The sequence below is a fragment of the Phacochoerus africanus genome, chromosome 8 (genome assembly GCF_016906955.1).
Source record: "Phacochoerus africanus isolate WHEZ1 chromosome 8, ROS_Pafr_v1, whole genome shotgun sequence".
NCBI lineage: Eukaryota > Metazoa > Chordata > Mammalia > Artiodactyla > Suidae > Phacochoerus > Phacochoerus africanus.
Window position 1 is genome coordinate 18,304,824 of NC_062551.1, and position 23,214 is coordinate 18,328,037.

At 39.9% G+C, this 23,214-nt stretch overlaps 1 protein-coding gene across 1 annotated transcript in view; it reads right to left on the bottom strand.

Annotated features, from left to right (window-relative positions):
• Nucleotides 1-296: 296 nt before the first annotated feature.
• Nucleotides 297-23,214, bottom strand: part of BBS2 (Bardet-Biedl syndrome 2) — a 33,629-nt gene continuing 10,711 nt past the window's right edge. Inside the window, exons 3-17 of the mRNA XM_047791778.1 lie at nt 22,139-22,264; nt 21,813-21,875; nt 20,461-20,538; nt 16,418-16,522; nt 16,247-16,333; nt 14,241-14,376; nt 13,561-13,700; nt 12,050-12,194; nt 11,791-11,962; nt 10,896-11,025; nt 9,265-9,396; nt 8,643-8,780; nt 7,310-7,422; nt 1,654-1,802; nt 297-771 (exon numbers count right to left, since the gene is read on the bottom strand). Coding sequence (XP_047647734.1) covers nt 665-771; nt 1,654-1,802; nt 7,310-7,422; nt 8,643-8,780; nt 9,265-9,396; nt 10,896-11,025; nt 11,791-11,962; nt 12,050-12,194; nt 13,561-13,700; nt 14,241-14,376; nt 16,247-16,333; nt 16,418-16,522; nt 20,461-20,538; nt 21,813-21,875; nt 22,139-22,264 — 1,821 coding nt within the window. The 3' untranslated portion in view covers nt 297-664. The remainder of the gene's footprint in view (nt 772-1,653; nt 1,803-7,309; nt 7,423-8,642; nt 8,781-9,264; nt 9,397-10,895; nt 11,026-11,790; nt 11,963-12,049; nt 12,195-13,560; nt 13,701-14,240; nt 14,377-16,246; nt 16,334-16,417; nt 16,523-20,460; nt 20,539-21,812; nt 21,876-22,138; nt 22,265-23,214) is intronic.

Here is a 23,214-nt window from a genome sequence, read left to right on the forward strand (position 1 = left end):
AACCTCCATTACTACATTAGACTTCACTGTCACTGCTCCACATTAAGCTTGGAAAATTCCAAACCTTTTCTTATGTATTTGGTCCATCTTTTGAGCACAGTCCCAAGTCTAGAACATTCCTATTATAAGTAAGTCCTTGACAAATAAACACTCAGTACATTAATGCAAGGTTTTTTAAAAAGGACACACAAATTGAATAGCCATTTGTTTTTCTCCATGTAATACAATTGGTTTTATGCAATTCTGATATGGTGGTGATTTTATAATCAGTCAACACAAAGTGCAGCACTTTTAAATTTTAATGAAAAAGTAGATAATCTATTTTTAATTACAAATTCAGTAACAATTTCAAGAAAAAAGACGTATCTACATACCAATTTTACACACATACAGAAAAACAACTTTGAATCCATAATGTTTCAAAAGTATTCGGTTATCTCCATACAAACCTAGTATTATATGGCAACAGTACTACTGACTTTTTACAGAAAAATAAATTGGGGACACTTTTCAGAAACAAATGCTTTTTTTCACTTGTACAACTCACCAAGGTTGTTTTCACTCCTAGCACCTTGGGTTCACGAGGATGTGACCCAAAGCAAACCAGCCTAGATGTTTAAAGAAAAATCCTTTTGAGGAACTTGGTTACCTATTCTCTCCTCTCCTACGAAGAAGCTGTCCCCACTCGCATGATTCGGAACAGCGTGTTGATGTTGTTGCTTCGAATGGCATCCCGACAAGCACTGATCACCTGGTTCTTTGGTTTTCCAACTGTATGAGAAGAAACATCAAAACTGTATGAGCAAGAAATTGGTAAAAGTGAAATTATAAACCAGAGGCCATCTTTAATAAAACAACATAAAACTAAAGTAGAAAAGTTATAGACAATGCAAATTTAACTTATTTACCGCTCCCTAAAAAAGATGCCTTTAGTGAGGGACTTTACCACAAACCAAGCATAGAGACCATCTCACACCTAGAAACCACGAGTCAGTTTTACAGAAAAGGACCGGAGCGCTCATAGCCACCTAGCTCATAGCCACCTAGCCACCTTCCATTATTTCTAAAAGGAAATCGTGGAGTTTCCTGGTGGCCTGGAAGTTAAGGACTCAGCCTAGCAGTTAAGGTCAGTGCTATGGCTTGGGTTTGGTCCCTGGCCCAGGAACTTCCGTATGTCACAGGCTTGGTCAAACAAAGCAAAACAAAAAACATAAAAGGAGGTCAAAGCCTTGACCCAAAACAGCAGATTCCAAGTATAAATCTCTGGAATATAGTTCTGCCTCTCTGGTTTATTCTGTTGTTCTTTTTCTAAATTTTAAGTTGGATACTTACCCTCATTAATTTTCAGTCTTCCCCCCCCCAATGGGAGTATTTAAGGCTTTCCTCTTGGGTACATGTCACTAGCTTTACCTTTAGAGGATGCAGCAAGATCTAAGGAAAGGAGCTGAAAGTGGTTCTTTTTCTCTGAAGTCTGCAGCCTAACTATAGCCAAACAAGAGGCTGACTGAAACTCGAGTGAGTGGTGCCAACTTAAGTGTAAAAGTTATCTTTAAAAATACAAGCCCTGATATGGATTCCTGAAGCTACCACCATTGCCAATGACTCTCATCCCCAAATTACAGACAGAATACAATGCCACAGAAAGAGACTTACCACGCAGACGACCTGCTCTTTGAATCGCTTGATTTACTGCTTTGAGGCTTCCCAAGAGCTCTGTGTGATTGTTACAGCGAATTTTATATCCATTTAGCAAGTCTTTATTAAGGTCATAAAGTTCCATATAGCGACTCTTCATTGTTTTCCTGTATACATCAATATAGATTTAACACCACTCAAAACAGCGGGCTTACATGAAAAGACCTGCCAACTTCTTAGATACAATTAAAAAAAATTTTAAAAAAGGAACACATCAGATTTTTAGCTATACTGTCCATTAAAACAGGGTAACCGCTAAAGTTTGCTTTGAAAACATTAAGAATTTTCCATCAAATACTCTGCTTCTTCCAAATGAATGGAAGACAAGGACTTCCTTGGTTACTGATCCATGGTTTGTTTGAATTTAAGAACCAAGAATTATCCATGCTAACAACATGAGGGGTGGGGAAAAGTGAGCAAGGTTCAGGCTATCTCCCAGGATTCAGATTAATATTGGCAATTTCTTATAAAGTTACATATACACTTACTATACAACCCAGCAATCGCATTATGAGCTATTTATCCAAAAGAAATGAAAACATGTCTGCAAAAAACCTGTACACAAATGTTCACAGGAGCTTTATTCTCAATTACCAAAGTCTGGAAATAACCCAAAAGTCCATTAACTGGTAGAAGGTTACACAAAGTATGGATATCTATACAATAGAATTCTATTCAGCAATAAAAAGGAATGAACTACTCATAACTAGTGACAATATGGATGACTCTCAAAGGCATTAGGGTAGGTCAAACAAAGCAGACTTGGAGTTCCCATCTTGGCGCAGTGGAAACCAATCCAACCAGGAACCATGAGGTTGTGGGTTCGATCCCTGGCCTTGCTCAGTGAGTTAAGGATCTGGAGTTGTGGTCTAAGTCACAGATGCGGCTTAGATCTGGCATTGCTGTGGCTGTGGTGTAGGCCGGCAGCTGTAGCCCTAGTTGGACCCCTAGCCTGGTAACCTCCATATACCATGGGTACGACCCTAAAAAGCAAAAAAAGCAAAAAAAAAAAAAAAAAAAACAGACTCAAAAGGCTATATATAATGTATGATTCCATTTATATGACATTTTTGGAAGTAAAACTATAGGAAGAGAAATTAGATCAGTGGTTGTTGTCAGGAGGTTAGGAGATGTACTTGATTGTGGTAGTAGCAGCAAAACTGTACTTGATTGTGGTAGTAGCAGCACAACTGTATAAATTTCCCCAAATTTACTGAACTGTAAAAACCTAAAAAGCAGGAGTTCCCATTGTGGCTCATTGGAAACAAATCAGACTAGGATCCTTGAGGATGCAGGTTTGATCCCTGGCCCTGCACAGTAAGTTAAGGATCCGTGAGCTGTGGTGTATAGGCCGGCGGCTATCACTCCCATTTGACCTCTAGCCTGGGAACTTCCATATGCCACCAGAGCAGTCGAAAAAAATAAATAAATAAATAAATAAAAGACAAAAAAACCTAAAAACCATATATAATTTATAATATACATGCAGAAAATATATCAACTAACTTGACTTTTAAAAAATAAAACAATGTACCTCTGACAGTCTCTAAATGAAACATAAATAAATCAGGAAAAAAAGGAATTCAGAGGTTGCTGATCACTTCTCTGCAGTTCAGTACAGTCAAATGCCTAAAGCCAGCACCATTTAAAAAAAAAAAAAAAAAAGCCAGGGAGAAAAAAAAGGTGGGGGGAGCCGTCTGTACTGGCATAAAATTGGCAAGAAAAAGCAAAAACTGTATATACCTAGGTGATGTTGATGTGGCTGCAGTGTAGGCTGGAAGCTATAGCTCCAATTTGACCCCTAGCCTTGGAACCTCCATATGCTGTGGGTGTGGCCCTAAAAAGACAGAAAAAAAGGAAAAGAAATGCAAATGGCCTGTAAAACAATGAAAAGATGCTCAGTACTGCTCATAAGAAAATAAATTAGAACTACAATGAAACCATTTCTCAGGCATTGAACTGGTAAATATCCAAGAGTTTACCAATATACTCCATCAGCAAGACTGAAGGGAAACAGGCACTCTCATAGGTTACTGATACAAAATGATATGACACCTATGGAGAGGAATTTGGCAAAATCTTGCAAAACTGTGTACACATTTACCATTTTCCCCAGCAATCCCATTTTCAAACTTTTATTGAAAGATACTTTGGAAAAAATATGAAAAGATTTATGTAATAGTTATACACTGCAATATAATAGCCAAAAAGTGATCCAAATGTGTGGAACTGGCTGAATAAACATTCGGAGAATGGAGTACTATGAAGCTGTAAAAACAAACGAGCACTATCTCTTTGTGCTACTTGGAGTGAAATCCAAAATAGATTTTTAAGTTCAAAAAGCAAGGTGGAAATGAGTTAACATGCTATGTGAGGAGGTATGCATATATTTAAAATTTTTAGTGGTGATTTGTAATGAAAGGGAGGGAATAGGATGGAGGTGACAGGAGAGGAGAGTTAGACTTTTCTGGATGTGTTTTATAGAGCCAACTTTGGAACTACATAAAAGTTTTAATAAATATGTAATAAAATCAAACCAAAAAGGAAAGAAAATCAATCCCCCAAGACTGAAAGCAAAATAAACCAAATGAACTTAACTGTATAGCACATCTGTAGCAAAATCACAAAGTGAGGAATTTTTTCAAATTTTAAAATACAGTAATTTGACCAAAACTCTGTACTAGAATACATTCTAATGACACAAAACACTGGGGAAAAAAAATCTCATACCACTGTTGGCAATCATGTTGTTGACCTTAAATACTGGTATTATCCTTAAATGTTGTATTATAGTATGTTGTACTATAAGATAAAGCCAATAGTTATGTTGATAGTGGCTACAACCATGATTTTCAACATGAGGGAGAAGAGATATAACTCCAATATCACAGTTAAGTAAGAGCCTATATTCATAAATCTTAAATACTATGAATTCATGATACATTTTCTCATTGAAAAAATTTATACATTTTCTAGCTTTATCCACTGAAAAGGTCTAGAACCAAAAATCAACCCAGTAGAAATGAGCATTTCTAATGCTCAGATTATGACATCTATGTAACATTTCCCACTAAAAAGAAGCAGGATTAAAGAAATGGGTGATTCCAGATTCAGAACAGGATGTATACTACAGAAGCCTAAAACATCGTGTACAAGAAAACAAACTAATGAAATTAATAGGATCCATCCAAAGGTAACTGTAGCCAACCTGAAAAGGCTTCCACTAGCCAAAGACAAGACAACTGAGCCATCATAAAGAATGACTGAAAACGGAGTTGCCATTGTGGCGTGGTGGAAACGAATCCGAGTAGGAACCAGGAGGTTGCAGGTTCAATCCCTGGCCTCGCTCAGTGGGTTAAGGATCTGACATTGCCATGATGTAGGTTGCAGATGTGGCTCAGATCTGGTGTTGCTGTGGCTCTGGCATAGGCCAGTGGCTACAGCTCCAATTAGATCCCTAGTCTGGGAAGCTCCATATGCCTCAGGAGTGGCCCTAAAAGGACAAAAAAGACAAAAAGACAAAAAAAAAAGAAAGAAAAAAGAGTGAAATGGACTGCAGCACATTATATATGTTAATAAGGATTTTTAAATTTCATTGGTCAACTTGGAAATGCTAGAAAACCAACTCATTATTTTAAAGCTGATAAATAAATAGCCCGTCTTTCCAGGACAAACTACCTTAGGAAACCCAGTAATTCATTAATTCCCGACAGAATTTTGTTTCGTTTTGTTTTGTTTTTAGGGCCACACCTGTGGCATATGGAGGTTCCCAGGCTAGGGGTCAAATCAGAGCTGCAGCTGCCAGCCTACAACACAGCCACAGCAATGCCAGATCTGAGCCAGGTCTGTGCCTACACCACAGCTAACAGCAACGCCAGATCCTTAACCTACTGAGTGAGGCCAGAGATAGAACCTGCATCCTCATGTCAGATTCATTTCCACTGAGCCACGACAGGAATTCCAGAGCATGTTATTCTTACAGAGCTATTTCAGCTAATATATGACAAAGAAATAACTGAATTAAAACACCACTATTTTTGCAAACTACAAAAGAAATAATCGATCTCAGCAATGATCATAGAGAGCTAGTAACATTATAAAAAAAGAGACAACCAGACATTACATGCATCCTCATGGAAGTACATACTCATTCTTGCCAAAAAAACTAAACCTGAATCTGATCAATCTTCTATATCTAACTACCATTCTAACAGAAATACAGGGTACGGAAGAATCATACTAAACATTACCACAAGGACACAATCAGCAAAATCCAAAAAGGGAAACAACAGGAGAAGGAGAAGGTCAGGAGAAAAAGTGAAGCAGCAAACATATGGATTAAAAAAAAATTTATCAACCAAATTCAACACATGGTCTTTGGGTCTTGATTGCAACAAAACAACTTAAAATACACTGAGATACACACACACACCATTTATGATACAACTGGGGAAATTTTAAACACTGACTAGATATTTTGTGATATTAAATTATTTTACATTTTTCTAAGTGTGATAATGGTACTGCGATTATTGTTTTTTAAAAGTTTCACTGTCTAAAATATTTGTGGCTAAAATTATGTGATGTCTAGAATCTAATTTCAATACAATAACGTGTTTGGAAGAGAGAGAAGTTGAGTGTGGAGAGGAAACAAGATGAGCCATTGGTCGATGATTATTGAAACTAAGAGGCTGGTATTATAGGAAATCATTATATAATTCAATCTAGTCATGTATGTGTTTGAAATTTTCAGCAGTATAATTATTTCAAAAAAAAAATCACTTACTTCTGATAAAGACCATTTTAACTATTTGCTAATGACTCAGACCTTTCGGGGGAAAAAAAAGCAAGTAGCACCTTAGGCGAACCCTTACCTCTAAAATACAAATATAAAGTTCATCTATTATTGGTTAACTATTTTATACATCTATCAATGGATAACCATTTTACAGAGTTCACCTCAGTACATTTTATTTTCAAGATAAATTTTGCATATTAGCAAAAAGCTAGCTAGACCTGCGCAAATTTTTAACTTTTTTATTCTAAAATACAATACATATTCAGAAAAACCTCATAAAAGCAAATGCTTGTTAACTAGGTCAAGAAACAAGACTTTGCCAACATCCCAGAAGCTTCCCAATGTGTTCTTTCTGAAGAGTCCCTCCTCCCCAGGGGAAAATACCATCTTATATGATAATCTCTTCCCTGCATTTCTTTGTATTTTTATCATCTACATATGCTTCCCAAACAATATGGTTCACTTGTGTGTGTTTCCAAACTACATAAATGGAGAGGCATCTTGTGCATAATCTTTGTTTTTTTGGCTTTTTGGGCCACACCTGTGGCACATGGAAGTTCTTAGTCTAGGGGTCGAATTAGAGCCACAGCTGCTGGTCTATGCCACGGCCACAGCAACATGGGATCCGAGCCACATCTGTGACCTACACCACCACGCACGGCAATGCTGGATGCTTAACCCACTGAACAAGGCCAGGGATCCAAGCCGAGTCCTCAGGGATACTAGTCAGGTGCGTTACTGCTGAGCCACACAAGAACTCCCTATATTGCTGACATTTTAAACCATGCACCTGTCCTAGCAATGGAAAATACTCACATGTCCCGCATCAGACGAGCATCCTCAGCTCGGACCAGCAAACTTCGGATCAGATTAGAATTATCAGCCATGTCAGCACTGAGCTTCTGATGGACTGAGTGATATTCATCAACCTGGAGACCGTGAACATCCAGGAATTAAAAAGGCCTCACAAACTTCTTTAAACTAGACAAACTGATAAGACTATCTACTATACACCAGGGCCTTTTTTTTTTTCCATCATTGATTTATCCTATCTTAACTGTCTCCCACAGTTTCATTTCCTCTTCAATGAAATAACTAGTCTATGCTGCCTCCAACAGTCGAGATGACATTCTATGTGAATCCTTTCCATGTTTTAGCACCATGAGCCTAAGCCACACACATATTAATATTTTAGAGATTTGGGTGAGAATGTTGATAAAAGTGGGGACGAATCACAATCATTTTTTTCTTTCAATTTTGGGTTGCTGGAAAGCACTAAACCAAGAACAAAGTAGATACAGTGGATAAGATGAAGGACTAGCCAAGGAAAACGTTCACGTATTTTTTAAAAGCATCCCTCCAAACCAAAGAAAGAAAGTACGGTGGTCAAGAGCTAAATACTCATTTTTTTTTGTCTTTTTGTCTTTTTTGTTGTTGCTGTTGTTGTTGTTGTTGCTATTTCTTGGGCCGCTCCCGCGGCATATGTAGGTTCCCAGGCTAGGGGTTGAATAGGAGCCGTAGCCACCGGCCTACGCCAGAGCCACAGCAACACGGGATCCGAGCCGCGTCTGCAACCTACACCACAGCTCACGGCAACGCCGGATGGTTAACCCACTGAGCAAGGGCAGGGACCGAACCCGCAACCTCATGGTTCCTAGTCGGATTCGTTAACCACTGCGCCACGATGGGAACTCCTAAATATTCATTTTTATACAAGAAATCTTTAACTAATGAACTCTCCAGTACTAGTTCAATTTTGATTTTAAGAACTTGCAGAAATTTGGGAGTTCCAGTCATGGCGCAGTGGAAATGAATCTAGTAGTATCCACGAGGATGCAGGTTTGATCCCTGGACTTGCTCAGTGGGTTAAGGATCCGGTGCTGCTGTGAGCTGTGGTGTTGGTTGCAGATGCGGCTCATATCCCGCATTGTTGTGGCTATGGCTGTAGCTTTGATTTGACCCCTAGCCTGGGAACTTCCATATGCGGCGTGTGAAGCCCTAAAAAGCAAAAAAAAAAAAAAAGGAATTTGCAAAAATTCTTTAAATCTTGATTATCATGTAACATTTGTAGTATCATTAATTTAACAGAGACAGTCAAGCATTATTGAACCACCATGTTCTCCCAAATGCACCCCCTAGGTGCCCTCACCTTAACCAGCACCTTTCGTAATTCTTCAAAGTAGACAGGGAAATCCGCTTCTACCTGAAGGTCTTCAATACCAAAAAATGATGCCATCGACTGGATGATGTCACCAGCCAAATCAATATCATCAGTATTTATAGTGATCTATCCAGAGAGAAAAAGACAAGTTTGGTATCCTCGGATATTAAAGACAAACTTCGCTGAAACAGTACCTTAACATCCCCACATTCAACACACTTACAGGACATAAATTTATATGCAGTGATAAAGATGAGGTCTAGCTCTCAAAGAAATTAAAAATCACATTAATTATTTCTAGTGCAGGCAAAAAAAAAAAAATCAATCCTCTTGCCTTATGAACTAAACAACAAAATCAAACAGTGCAAATGTTTTGCTCTCCACTGTATTCTTAAGCCATCCCACATTAGGCAAGGAATGGTGAAGGGAAGGAGAGAGAGCGAGGCAGAAAACCGCTGTTCTAGATGATACCCTCATGTCAGAGATGCTAACACTAACAGACTGGGTTGAAACGTGGTTTTACAACCTTGAGATCTGTGCCACCCGCCTCACTTTACACTGAAAGGTAGGTATTACATTAGAAATCTATGCCCATGACAGCAAAAATTACCTCTCCACTAAGTTTTATTTTTATAAACAGCTGGTCACCATTTCGTAAGGATGTGAAACACACTTGAAATGGAGCATTCTGAATGTTTGTGTCCTCTGGTAACAGAAAGTTCTGGTTGAGCCACATAACAACCTTTAAGATGAAGAGGATGAAATGAACTTCAATTTTTAAAGTACAGTCATCATTAAGTTATTCTACTTTATCCTACTGCTTGGTTTAAACAAACAAACAAACAAAAAAGACCCAGAGTTCACATCATGGCTCAGTGGAAACGAAACTGACTAGTATCCATGAGGATGCAGGTTTGATCCCTGGCCTTGCCATGAGCTGTGGTCGGTGAAGAATCTGGCGTTGCCGTGAGCTGTGGTGTAGGTTGCAAATGCAGCTCAGATCTGGCATTGCTGTGGCTGTGGCACAGGCCAGTGGCTGCAGCTCCAGTTCAACCCCTAGCCTAGGAACCTCCATATACCGTGGGTCTGATCTTTAAAAAAAAAAAAAAAAAGATGTAAATAAATAATTTTTAAAAAGACCCCAAAACAAAGATTTATACTTTACCCCTCGCTAGTCACACTCCTTTTTCCCACGTCATACATGTTCTTAAAGTAACATTCACAATTACATCTGGTCCCACAGCATGCATGATTTTACAGCATTCTCTACTTAGATATAACTTATATGTCATGTGGAAACAACTCATGTATGATGCTAATTCTGTTTACATGACAGATCTTTTGCAGCTATATCCTGCTTAAAATCATTCCATTCCATCCTTCAAAAAACATAAATCAATTTTTGCACGTACACATATCAAAGACACAGAGCTACATCCATTCTATAAGTAAAGAATAAATTTTAATATAAATAATAATAATACTTTACAGTAGTTTGCAACACAGGTGCCACATAAGATCTACCTGAGAGCCCTGGAAGGGGCCACCTGTAGAGTTTCAAGTTTCATAGGCCAGGAAGGGGCCTAACAATCTACATGACTGAAAAGCCTCACTGAGAATTCTGAAGTCCAACCATGGTTAAAATCCACAGGCAGTAGTCTTCTAAACCTTACAAAGTGCTAGTGCACCAACGTGTTACCCCTCCCGGGCCCCTAGTGAGGGAAGACCGTCCTGACCTATAGGTGAGAAAACTGGGGCTCAGACTGCTGAGGGGAATTCCCTAAGACCACTAGGAAGTTCATCAGTTAAGCCAGCACTTGAACCCCCCACCCCACCCCCAAATGTTCTCACTGCCAAGTCCTACTCTTTCTATTCTGATGCAGGCTCCTCTTGCAACACTAGATGGGACAGGCACACAAGGACCATGAGAAAAGAAAGAGAAGAACTAAAAACAGGTTAAGAACTCATCTGTAACTAAGGATTGCTTAAGTAAATACTTTTGAATTGATTAGCCAAAATACATATTTTTGAATAATTTTTAAAAATGGAAAAAGGTATTTTAGCAACACTTTTGTTACAAGGTTATAAACCAACTCCAAGCTACATAACTCTTTCATGTCCTATTTACTGCTACCAAATAACACACTCATGTAATTTCCTCCTTCCTACAAAATAACATCCGAAGGATTCCAAAGTGGAAAAGTGTTGGGGAAAAAAAAAAAAAAAAAGGCAGACACTTACCCTCTGCGCCCGTTCTGCGATGATGAAGTTGACATAACTAGGCGGCTCACTGGCTGAGTCTGGGCTGGTCAGTGCATACATGGAGAAGCGGGGGAGCTGTCTTGTCAGCTCAAATACGTGAAACTGGGTGCTATGGCCAACCAACGGAACACAAGGGAACCGTTTGTGTGGAGTGTTATTTCAACGTGAAGGACCCAGAAAATACATGTAAAGTCACTACCGGGTCATCAACCTGATATTTATGGGTTTCACTCAAGTAACCTCCCCACTCCCATAAAAAACCGTGAAGATTAAAGTCCCATAGACATGCACGTTGGGATTTAGAGATAACATGAGTCCATGAGTATACATGCATGCACCAAGGGTTTAAAACACTCTAAAAGGAATGAGGAGCTCCCTCTGTGGCCCAGTGGAAATGAATCTGACTAGTATCCATGAGGATGCGGGTTCGATCCCTGGGCTTGCTTGGTGGGTTAAGAATCTGGCATTCCCAGGAGCTATGGTGTAGGCTGCAGACATGGCTCAGATCCTGCGTTGCTGTGGCTGTGGTGTAGACCGGCAGCTGTAGCTCCAATTGGATCCCTAGCCTGGGAACTTTCATTTGCAAGGTACAACATAACCCCTAAAGTCTTAGTGGCCAAAATTAAATCAATAAAACATATTTTTGGAACTTTTGTGAATATGAGATAATTTGACTAAAGCCAGAAAATAACCATCTTAAACTTTTTTTTAAAGATTTCAAATTAGAGAAATAAGCAGTTATGGCTTGCCTAGGTGGGAAGAACCACTAAATGGCCCCTCCAGCCCCAGAGAACACATAGCATGAAGGGAAATCTACACATTTTGCTCTGTCCCCTAAGTGCTGTCTGGAAACCAACCGACTTGCAGTGGTTACCTGCTTCTGTAACCCACGAAGGTTTTCAAGTGCAGATCCACAGGGACATCTTTGGGAGGTGTGATTGGGATGCGAATGGAGCTGGAAAGGTTGTGAATGCTGGGATGCACCACGTGGCTTTCACCTAGAAAAATTCCCTCTGCAAAAATCAGTACTGCTCGGATGATGGTGTCTGCAGGGAAGAGAGAAGATGGCAGTCCAGGAACCACTCCAAGATGGTGCAGGTGCCAGCAAACATCAGCTATAAATACCAACTTACTGTTAGAAGTGGAGATGCACAACTCGGTGTGGGCAGCCTGCGCTGCACTCCCCAGGTTGATGGAGAGGGCCGTGTGCAGCTTGGTGTTGGCCGGGATGACGCCCCGATGCCCATCAGCCTCACTCAGGGGACTGCTCAGTTCGGCCTGAAAAACACCCCACCCACATCCAGCTCAAGTCCTCGGAACACTGAACTGATGCCAGTTTTAAATAATTCAGCTATTCAGCTTCAGAAGACAGATCCCCATCATCTTATTAATCCGATTCTTCAGACTTCAGAGACTCACCTCATTAGTGCTCTTGCTCTACTTGGCCTTTTAAAAGGAAATACCCTCATCCCTTTCTGCAGTGAGGGTCCATTGTCCCCTAGCATGCCTTTTACTGACTGCTGTTTCGTTTTTTAAAAACTACTAAAGAAATTCACTTAATTTAGCAAATTCAAATACAGTTGTGCATGATGGAACAAATTAAAACCCTATTCCCCAGCTCATCCTCCTGCCAGTTTAGCATGTACATGGACATAAATGTATATACACACTCACCAGAGTTTCTGTCAATTTTTATGTTATTTGTTGTTGAAAAGTCAAAAGATACTCTATACATACTGCCCTGGCTTTCTCTCACTCAATAATACCATAGATAACCTTCCATATCAGCCTATATGTATATACACACACATATATATATATATTCCTCATTTTTTTGTCTTTTAGGGCTGCACCCCTAAAAAGGCATACAGAGGTTCCCAGGCTAGGGGTTGAAGTGGAGCTATAGCTGCCGACCTACACCACAGCCACAGCAATGTGGGATCCTTAACCACTGAGCAAGGCAAGGGATCAAACCTGTGTCTTCATGGATACCAGCTAGATTCATTTCCACTAAGTCGTGACGGGAACTCCAATACACCTAATTTTTTTTTTTTCTCTTGAGCTGCTTATTATTCCCCAGCATACACTCCCTACTACTTTTTTTTCCCCATCTTTTTAGGGCCCCACCTGAGACATACGAAGTTCCCAAGCTAGGGGGTGAATCAAAACCATAGCTACTGGCCTACACCATAGCCACTGCCAAGCCAGACCCAAGCCGGATCCATGACCTATACCACAGCTTGCGACAATGCCGCCAGATCCTTAACCCACTGAAAGGGGTAGGGATAGAACCTGCATCCTCACAGATACTAGGCGGTTTCTTAACTCGCCAAGCCACCACAGGAACTCCCACACTCCCTACCACTGATCAAAATTTAGGTTGCTTCTATCTGTTCCCTGCTACAAACAGTGGCGCAGTAAATGCCTCCGAACCCTCGTGCAAACACTTCTACAGCTTAGCTACTGGCGGTGGGATTTCTAGGTCAAAGGATGCACGCCCTCTTCACTCTGGCACTAGCCAACAGGCACTTCTCTCCCTTTCCCTTCCGGGGCAGACATGGAAACGCTCCTTTCACAAGCGCCGATCCTTCCCGGCCACCCTCAATTTTTCAGGTTCCCACGTGCCCTCCGCATCAGGACCCACCTTGGCATTGTCCTCGTAGTTACGGAGCTCCAGCAACAGGTTCTGTTTTTTCTGACTCAGCTCTCGGATCAGGTCCTGCTCTACACTGGTGTCTATGATGTTCCCTCTCATCTCAGGCGTGCCTGGCAGGTAGCCACGGACTGACAGGAGGAAAACACACTCACCAGACTGAGGGAAGGCCCAAATACAGCCAGATCTACTTTTCTTTTTTAGGGCCATATCTGTGGCATATGGAGGTTCCCAGGCTATGGGTCAAATCAGAGCTGCAGCTGCTGGCCTACACCACAGCCACAGCAACACTGGATCCAAGCCGCATCTGTGACCTATGTTACAGCTTGTGGCAATGCCACATCCTTAACTCACTGAACAAAGCCAGGGACCCAACCCAGGTCAGGTTCTTCACCCACTGAGCCACAATGGGAATGCTTCAGCCCGGTCTACTTTGAAGGGATGTGGAAGTTCCCAGTCCAAAGACTGAATGGCACCATGGCAGTGACAATGCCAGGTCCTTAACTCCAATTACCTATTCTTAAAACCTAAGGCCTCATTTCCCCAACTTCAGTGAATTTATTAGGACAAAAGTACAGCAACACAAACACTTTCTAGTGGAATTTCCCAGTATTCTGACCCAATCAAATTGAAAATCTGACTTTTCAAGGACTGCTCCTATCTCAATTTACTTTCCCCATCCACCGAGCAGCAGATTAACTGAATGTGGCCATCCATCCGGTAATCTCCCTCTACCACACCGGCAATTGCAGAAGAAAAGTTGTCTTTAAAGATGACCTCCCCAGTTCGGTCACTCCGAGCATCGACCTAAAATAAAGTAAGAACCTGAAAAATAGCTTATGCTACAGTTTTGTTTTGTTTAAATAACACAAAATTTCAAATATATTTTTGTCTTTTTTTTAATTTTAGGGCTGCACCCAGGGCATATGGAGGTCCCCAGGCTAGGGGTTGGATCAGAGCTACAGCTGCTGCCCTACACCGCAGCCACAGCAGTGTGAGATCCAAGCCACATCTCGACCTACACCAGAGCTCAAGGTGATGCCAGGCCCTTAACCCACTGATCAAGGCCAGGGATCAAACTTGCCTCCTCATGGATGCTAATCAGATTCGTTTCTGCTGAGCCACTATGGGAACTCTGAAATTTCAAATTTAAATCAGCTTTAGTCTAGAAGTTTTCAAAAGTACTCCATAGAGCCCTGTGGCTTCTCAGGAGGACTTATAACCACAGGGGCCAATCAGCTCTGCTTTCTTTTTCTTTTTCTCAGAAAATAAAAGCTATTTTCCATATGGGCCTTCACATAATATTTCATTTGGAGAAGTGGCTTAGCTGAGAGGCAGTACATTTAGAATATGCAGCATAGTACAAAAGTCCAAACTGCCCAGGTTCGGATTCCAATTTGCCACTTACTCTCTGTGGGATCTTGGGAAGTTTCTTAACCATTCTGTACTTGGCCTCCTCCTCTGGAGATCAATAATAAGAACCTGAGGAAAGTAACCGTATCTAGACCTCAGACTTGTGATGAGGCCTAAAGGTGTTAACACATGTTAAGCACTTAGAACAGGCCCTGGCACACGGAGATATATGAGACATGTTAGCTCTCTTTTTTTAACTTAATTTTTTTTTCTTTTTAGGGCTGCACCTACAGCATATGGAAGTTTCCAGGCTAGGGGCTGAATAGGAGCTGCAGCTGCCAGCCTACAACACAGCCATAGCAATGCCAGATCCTTAACCCACTGACCAAGGCCAGGGATTGAACCTGCATCCTCATGGATACTAGTTGGATTAGTTTCCACTATACCAGGATGGGAACTCTTACAATCCTTTCTTTGAATCAAGACTTGGATCCAGTACAATAATTTATATTCCTCAGAATAGGGTACCTTTTATGGATTTTTTAATGAACAACTACATAGTCTTCCTTTACAATTTTCAATGTACATACCAAACACAAAATCAAGTGGAGAAGAAACATAACAGTTTTTTAGAATTTGTTCTTCACACAACACCAAAGGAAGGTTACAAGGCACTGACCAAAGGTAAAGGAAAATCAAAGAAGAAGAGACAGAATTAGCTGATCTCCTTTTAGGCAATCAGCACTGACAGACAAAAGAGTTAGGACAAATGGTATCCATGGAGACCTGGCAGCTACTTAGGCAGTTTCTAACAAGACAATCCCAACTTGCCAAAAAACTATAGAAAACTCTGATTTGAAGTTAAAAAAGGAAAGAATTTTTAAAATTCTATCTTGAAGTTGTAGCTGGGAAGACAATATGATAACATAATTCTTCCCATTAATTCTAAGTTTTTAGTTAGACTTGAAGATTAGAAAAGAGCTATACAAACAGTTTGTTATTAGCTTATTAAAAATCCTTTTCTGCTTGCCTATGCCCAGGATCAACCTGATTAAACTGAATCTCATTCCTTTAAGAAGAGATTTAGAAAGAACCTTCCTGGAGATTTTCCTCCAAATAGGACTTATAAGACCAAAAGAACACTCACTCACTTTGCAGTGTTGATAGCTAGAGCAGGAACTGAAAACATGGAAAGATTATGGAGTTAAAAAGCACAGCCAAGGAACTCAAGTTTATATTCTCACATCACTGTTCTGAGTCATACAGCCAATCTATTTCAGACAATTATTACTTTAAATTACATCTGAATTTTACTTAAACTTACCTTCCCATTGGACCAACCAGTTATCAGTTCACATACTCCATCAGAATTAAGGTCAAAAGCATGAATGCTCATGGCATGATTTTTGGACTGAAAAGAAATTTCAATAATTAGTACAGAAGTAATCTCAATAAATATAAAACCCTTGAACATCAGAGGCTGAATCATACTAACTTTAATTCTCCAGTATCGGGCTGTTTTGTCATAAACTCCAACTGTGCCATTGGAAAGGGCATAACCAAATCGACTGCCATACATGGGGCAAAGAGAGGTGATTACCTGCAAAAAATAATGATAAAGATACAACACCTTTCATTAAGGCTCAATTTAATGCAAAGTGTGGCTTTATGAAATTGGAAGCTTTGCTACAAGTGTGTTAAAATTAGATTTAAACATGCTTCCAACCCATTAGTGGGGAATGCGTTGCTCTTCTCTATGATCAATGTCACCTATTCCAGAGTTGAATAATTAGAATTAAATAAACTCGCAAAAATTTACTGTTTCAGATCGAGCATATGTAGTAAGTTTCAACAAATTACATATTTTTTAAAAATTTGTAAACCAGCTATAGCAAAAAAAAATCTTTAAAAAAATCTTAAAAATTAAAAAATAGTAAAATTGAGGAAATAAGCTGCATACACAAATCTGGAATACGTACAACAGATTTTTTTTTTTTTTTTTTTTTTTTTGCTGCTTAGGGCTGCACTCATGGTATATAGAGATTCCCAGGCTAAGGACTGAACTGGAGCCACAGCTGCTGGCCTACACCACAGCCACAGCAACTCTGAATCGCTGAACCACTGAGCAATGCCAGGGCTCAAATCCACATCCTCATGGATGCTAGTCAGATTCGTTTCTGCTGCGCCACAACAGGAACTCCTACAACAGAGGTTACATATACTAACTCAAAATGTTTTAATGATTACTCTAGTTTCCTTAACTAACAATATCCCAGAGTCTAGAATTTTAAAGGACTTGTAAAATCCACAAATATCTTTTTAGTGTATACTTTTCTATGACCTAATTTATTATTTGCCAGAGAGATGCAAGTCATTTTTTAGAAAAAATCACAATCCTTTGAAAAGGGAAAACTCAGCACATAGGAGCTCCTGCTTTGGCACAATGGGGCCAGTGGTGTCTCTGAAGTGCCAGGATGCAGATTCAATCCCTGGCCTGGCACAGTGAATTAAGGATCTGGCATTGCTGCAGCTGTAGTATAAGTCACAACTGTGGCTCAGATCTGACCCCTGGTCCAGGAACTTCATATGCTGTAGGTGGCCAAATAAAGAAAAAAAAAAAAAAAAAAGCCATGTGTTAGAGTTCCCATAGTGGCTCAGTGGGTTACGAACCCGACAGAGTGTCCATGAAGATTCAGGTTCAATCCTTGGCCTCGCCCAGTGGGTTAAAGATCCGGCATTGCTGTGAGCTGCACCTTAGGCTACAGATGCAGCTTGGATCTGGCATTGCTGTGGCTGTGGCACAGGCTGACAGCTGCTGTTCCAATTCGATCCCTAGCCTGGGAACCTCCATATGCTACAGGTACAGCTGTAAAAAGAAAAACAGAAAACAAAAATTCAGCACATAGATTTGTGTGTGTATCTAACAACATACAGAATGCAGGTATTATACAAAGTATTTATAGCACTATTCGAGGGTTTAATATACTTAAAAGGGTAAAGTTTTAGATACTGAATGAAATGAAATTATCCTTTAAAATTAAAACCAAAGTTTAATGATGTCTACAATCCTGCAGATATCCTTTCTTACACTAATATGAGAGACATTAAGAAATAAATTGTACAGAGAATAGTTATATAATTTCTTCTACGCCTACAGCTTGTCTATAAAACCACCCACTTCACTTAACTCAGAATATAAAGTGCCATGTAGGACTCCAGAATTATTTAGCTGAAGGCATTCTTTTGCCAGTACTTTCAGCTGCCAAATAAATTATCATTTTGCTAATGTGAGAAGGACATTTGAACTGGAGCAAAATCAAACCAAGAGAACAGGAAAACAACCCTGAAATGAATAATTTTCTAAAGTCCACATTGTCATAAATGCAGCCCCAGATTCCCTAGTCCTTCAGTTCTTCATTAGTTCACTAGTTTCTTGTTTTGCAGACCAGAGGATCAACCGGCACCTCAGATCTCCCTATTTCCTGTTCTTCTACCCTTTTCTAGGATTTAGGAAGAAGGTCTTTCAGAGGAGGCACTGCCTTCACATCTAGTACTGACAATTAACAGAGATCCAAAAAGACCTCAATGATCCCCACCAAATGGGAAAAGATTTATTACAAATGTGAAGGGGAAATGGTAATGCAGGATGCAGCACCTACAGGCCAGTGGTCCTCAAGTTGTTTTTGCGGGGGGAGGGGGGGGTGCAGCACAGGTAACAGGGTAATGGCAACCACCTTTAAGAATCTAATGAAAGCTAAGATCTCTCCAGAAAGATGCATGTTATACATTAACAAAACTCCTAGCATGGACACATATCTTCAGACTGCTGCTTCTCACACTCATTTCTCCCCTCATTTCCCTCTATCCACAACTGTCGGCTTACAATTATAATACCTATGAATATATAAATAGGAGGACTAATCAAAAATCTATGCTAAAGGTAAACAAGTTAAAAATAATTGATAACATTTTATATATCAATATGCACATTTTGCTCTTTGGTCTCCTGTTCATAGCCAGGGGAACAGAAGCCTGACTTTCCTAGACAGTTCTGTAAGTGACAAGAAGCAAGGACAAGTGGTCAAGGTGGGTTTTGAAGCCAGTTCCCTCAAGCTTTTCTTTTTCTTTTTGGCTTTAGGGCCGCACCCACGGCATATGGAGGTTCCCAGGCTAGGGGTCCAATCTGAGCTGTAGCCACTGGCCTACGCCACAGCCACAGCAATGCCAGATCCCAGCCGAATGTGTGACCTACACCACAGCTCATAGCAATGCCGAATCCTTAAGCCACTGAGTGAGGCCAGGGATGGAACTCGTAACCTCATGGTTCCTAGTTGGATTCATTTCCGCTGTGCCATGACGGGAACGCCAAGCTTTTCTGATACAGACCCTCAAGCACCCTAATTACATTTTGTACAATCCCACCATTCTGCTCTCTAAAACCTCCTTCTGCAGTGGTTTCTTTTTCTGTTCCTTTACAACATTCACAAGCTATTGCTCCTTAATCTCCTTCTCCTTCCCTCATTCTGAATATCCTACATCTTTTTTATTTCCATCTTACCCAAGCTTAGAAAATCAGCAGCAAATAAGGATCCTCAGAATACCAAAACTACAAAAGATAAGAGCAATCTTTAGATCCTGCTTAAAAAAAATAAACTCTCTAATATCTCAGATTTAATTACATGAATAATTCTAATCACAAAGAAACTCATTAAGTTCCATAATATTTAACTTTTATCTACAGAAATGTGCTTAAGAAGTACTTAATTTGAATGAAGAGAAAAAGTATAAAAATCTCATTTATGCACTTCAATATTCAATACCATTTAACAGATGATGAAGAAGAGGAGGACAAGGCACAAAGCCTCAAATCCTGATCATGTCACTTAATAGTCATAACTTTGTAAGAATTAACGAAGAAACTTAACATGTTCCCTCATCTGTGAAATGAGAATTAATACTACCACCTTCATAATAGGGTTGTTGTAGAATTAAATGAGTAAATTCATGTAAAGCACTTAGAACAGTGCCTGGTATACATAAGGTGCACAATAAATGGTTGCCTTTAAAAAAAAAATGGGGGCCACACCCACAGCATATGTAAGTTCTGGGGGCCAGAGATAGAATCTGAGCCACAGCTGAGACCTATGCCACAGCTGCAGCAACACCGGATCCTTAACCCATTGCACCAGACCAGGGATCGAACCCATGCCTCAGCAGTTCACTGCAGAGACAAAGCTGGATCCTTAATCTGCTGCTCCATAGTGAGAACACCTATTGTTATTAGTAGGTATTAGCTCATTAAAATACCTTTAGGTGCTTAATAATTTTTCTCTAGGCAATAAGTCTTTTCAAAATATATCCTGGTAACGAAACATTTAAATATCCTTTATCTATAACGTACGGCTCTGTTTAATCCCCACAGTTTTTAACCCTAAAAACTGTCCAGACTGTAAGATGTCCGAGTGCTTGAATCTAATGTTACATTTGACTGTGCTAATCTGTCGAGATTTATCATAATTCTGAAATAGCACTTCTTACCTCTGTTTCTGTCATTTCTGCCACAATCTCATCTTCTTTAAAAACTCGGATATCAAAATCCTCAGATCCAACAAGCAGCTAAGAGGAAAAAAAAAATTTATGCATATTTAGTTCAGCAAATGAACACAGCAAAATTTCCATAAATAAAATGTAAAAACTGCATAATACTTTTTTTTTTAGGGCCACACTTGCGGCATATGGAAGTTCCCAGGCTAGGGGTCCAACTGGAACTACAGCTGCTAGCCTACACCACAGCCACAGAAATGCAGGATATGATCCATGTCTGCGACCTACCCCACAGCTCACAGCAAAGCCGGATCCTTAACCCACTAAGGGAGGCCAGGGATCGAACCAACAACCTCACAGTTCCTAGTTGGATTCATTTCTGCTGAGCCACAATGGGAACTCCAAAACTGCGTAATACTTTGTACGCTGCTACAGCCGCCCAAGAGTTCCAACCCCCCAAGAATGTGATTCTAGGAAAGGTTCCTTCTAATGAGGAGGTCAAGATTCAGTCAGTGATGAAAAAGTGGTTACTACAGATCCTGCCACGTGGGCTACACCTCCTACCAAAACAAGTTCCTTCACTAGGCACCTGAAATATTCTTGGTTCAGTGTCTGTCTGCCTGCAGGTGAAAGCCCTATTTCAAAAGCCAGAGTTCAGGAGTTCCCGCTGTGGTGAAGTGAGTTAGGAATTCAACTGCAGCAGCTCAGGTCTCTGTGCAGTTGAAAGTTTGCTCCCCAGCCCAGTATAGTGCGTTAAAGGACCCAGTGCTGCTGCACCTACAACTATGATTCAATCCCTGGACTGCGAACTTTCATATGCTGCACGTGCAGCCATTAAAAAAAAATCAAGAAATTTTTAAAAAGCCAGAGCCCAGTATTCATGTACAAGTGGAGGGTAAAGTCAATGCCTAACACAGTGCTTCACTAGCTGCTCAAGATGCTAATATCTAGAGTAACCATTATAGTAGTTTAAAAAGGCTAAGAGCCAACCTCTAAAACTTTTAGATTCCTAAAAAAGTTGGCCAAAATTAAGGAGTAGGTGCTAATATGGTTTCAAAGCAACAGAATCAAGTTATAAGACTGTGAATATGACTTCAAAACCATCAACTGTTCTGCCCTCCCTCCTCATCCTGTGTCTTTGAAACATCATAATCTTGATCCCTGTATGAGACAAACATAAATGATGATTGTTCAAAAGAGAGGAGAGAGAAAAGTGAGGCCACATAGGTCATTATTTAGGCAACAACCATGAGAAGCTAACACTTCTCTCAACCCTAGTGTCACTGTCATGGGAAAATGTATGTACTGAGCCGACACAAAAAGAGACAGATCTCCTCCCCCAGTACCTCTTTCTTCCCATCACTGTCGAAGTCACACAAGGCCAAGGAGTGAACATTATCTCCAGTAACCTGAAAATAAAACCAAAATCATTACTATGCCATCTTTTTCCTTTTAATCTAAACATAGGAGCTACATGAAAGAGAGGATGATACAAACCATGAATTTAAAATTCTAATTACTTATATACTTTTTTAACATACAGAATTATAGTGTTCTATTTTATTTCTAGTATTCATTACAGTCAATTGTAAAAAGCAAACAAACAAGACCTAAAGAACATTAAAAGTAAAAATGCTTAAGAGTATTAAAGAGAATGTTCTGTTCTTCATACCGTCCAAAAGAGATCATTTCCTTCATGATCAAAACCCTGCAGAGCACAATTTCCACCAATAATTGCAAGAGGAGAGGAAATGTCTCCCAATGTCCCCAGCACAATTGCATTGGCCCCATCTGCTACCTAAGAAGGAAAAAAAGATATCAACTCTCAAACACAATGAGGCACAGGCACACTGGAGGCACACAGATCTTTATTTCTATTTGGACACCCAAGTTTCTCTGCCACCTTTTCTGAAATGCCATGTGGTCTCCTGAGCAGCAAGCCAGGCCTGCCCACCTAGGATGGCCTCTTTGGCTTATATGTGTTCATGCCAGGATGAGCACAGACCCAGGATCAACTCAGATGATTGGCTCCTCACACTAATCTGCTAGAGCAACTTGCTACAAAATCCCAGGTGCTCCTGGCCGACCAGATTCTGGAAGCCAAATTCTCCAATGAATCAAGATGTATGCCTTTAAAACATTCAAACTTTTGAAATCTATTTTAACTATTTTAGATGGAAATATTTTTAATCTTTATTACCCAGTTCTCCTATCACTGCTCTTTTGGATTATAAAGTACTAAAAACTACAAAGAATAAAACAAACACCTAAAGAGCCACCATCTAGAATTAATAAATGTCTCAGATTGTTTTTTGGTTTTTGGGTTTTTTTTTGGCTGCACCCACAGCCTGCAAAAGTTTCCAGGCCAGCAATTAAACCCACACCACAACAATGACAACACCAGATCCTCAATCTACTAGGTCACAGGGAAATCAGACTTCTTGAATAAAATGTAAAAGCATAATTTAATTTATTTTTCGAATACTCAAGGACATCTTTGTAAACCTAATTGTTTATTGCACAGGAAAACAATCCTTACTTGTATAATCTTTAAGTTTAAGAACTACAAAAAACATGTATAAAAAGAAAGAATTCATAAAAAATAAAAAACATAAATGACCAATCAAGGTAAAAAATAAACTGGGAAAAATAACTGCGATATATAAGACAAAGAATTAATTTTTTCTTTTTTTTTTTTTTTTTGCTTTTTAGGGCTGCACCCACGGCATATGGAGGTTCCCACGCTAC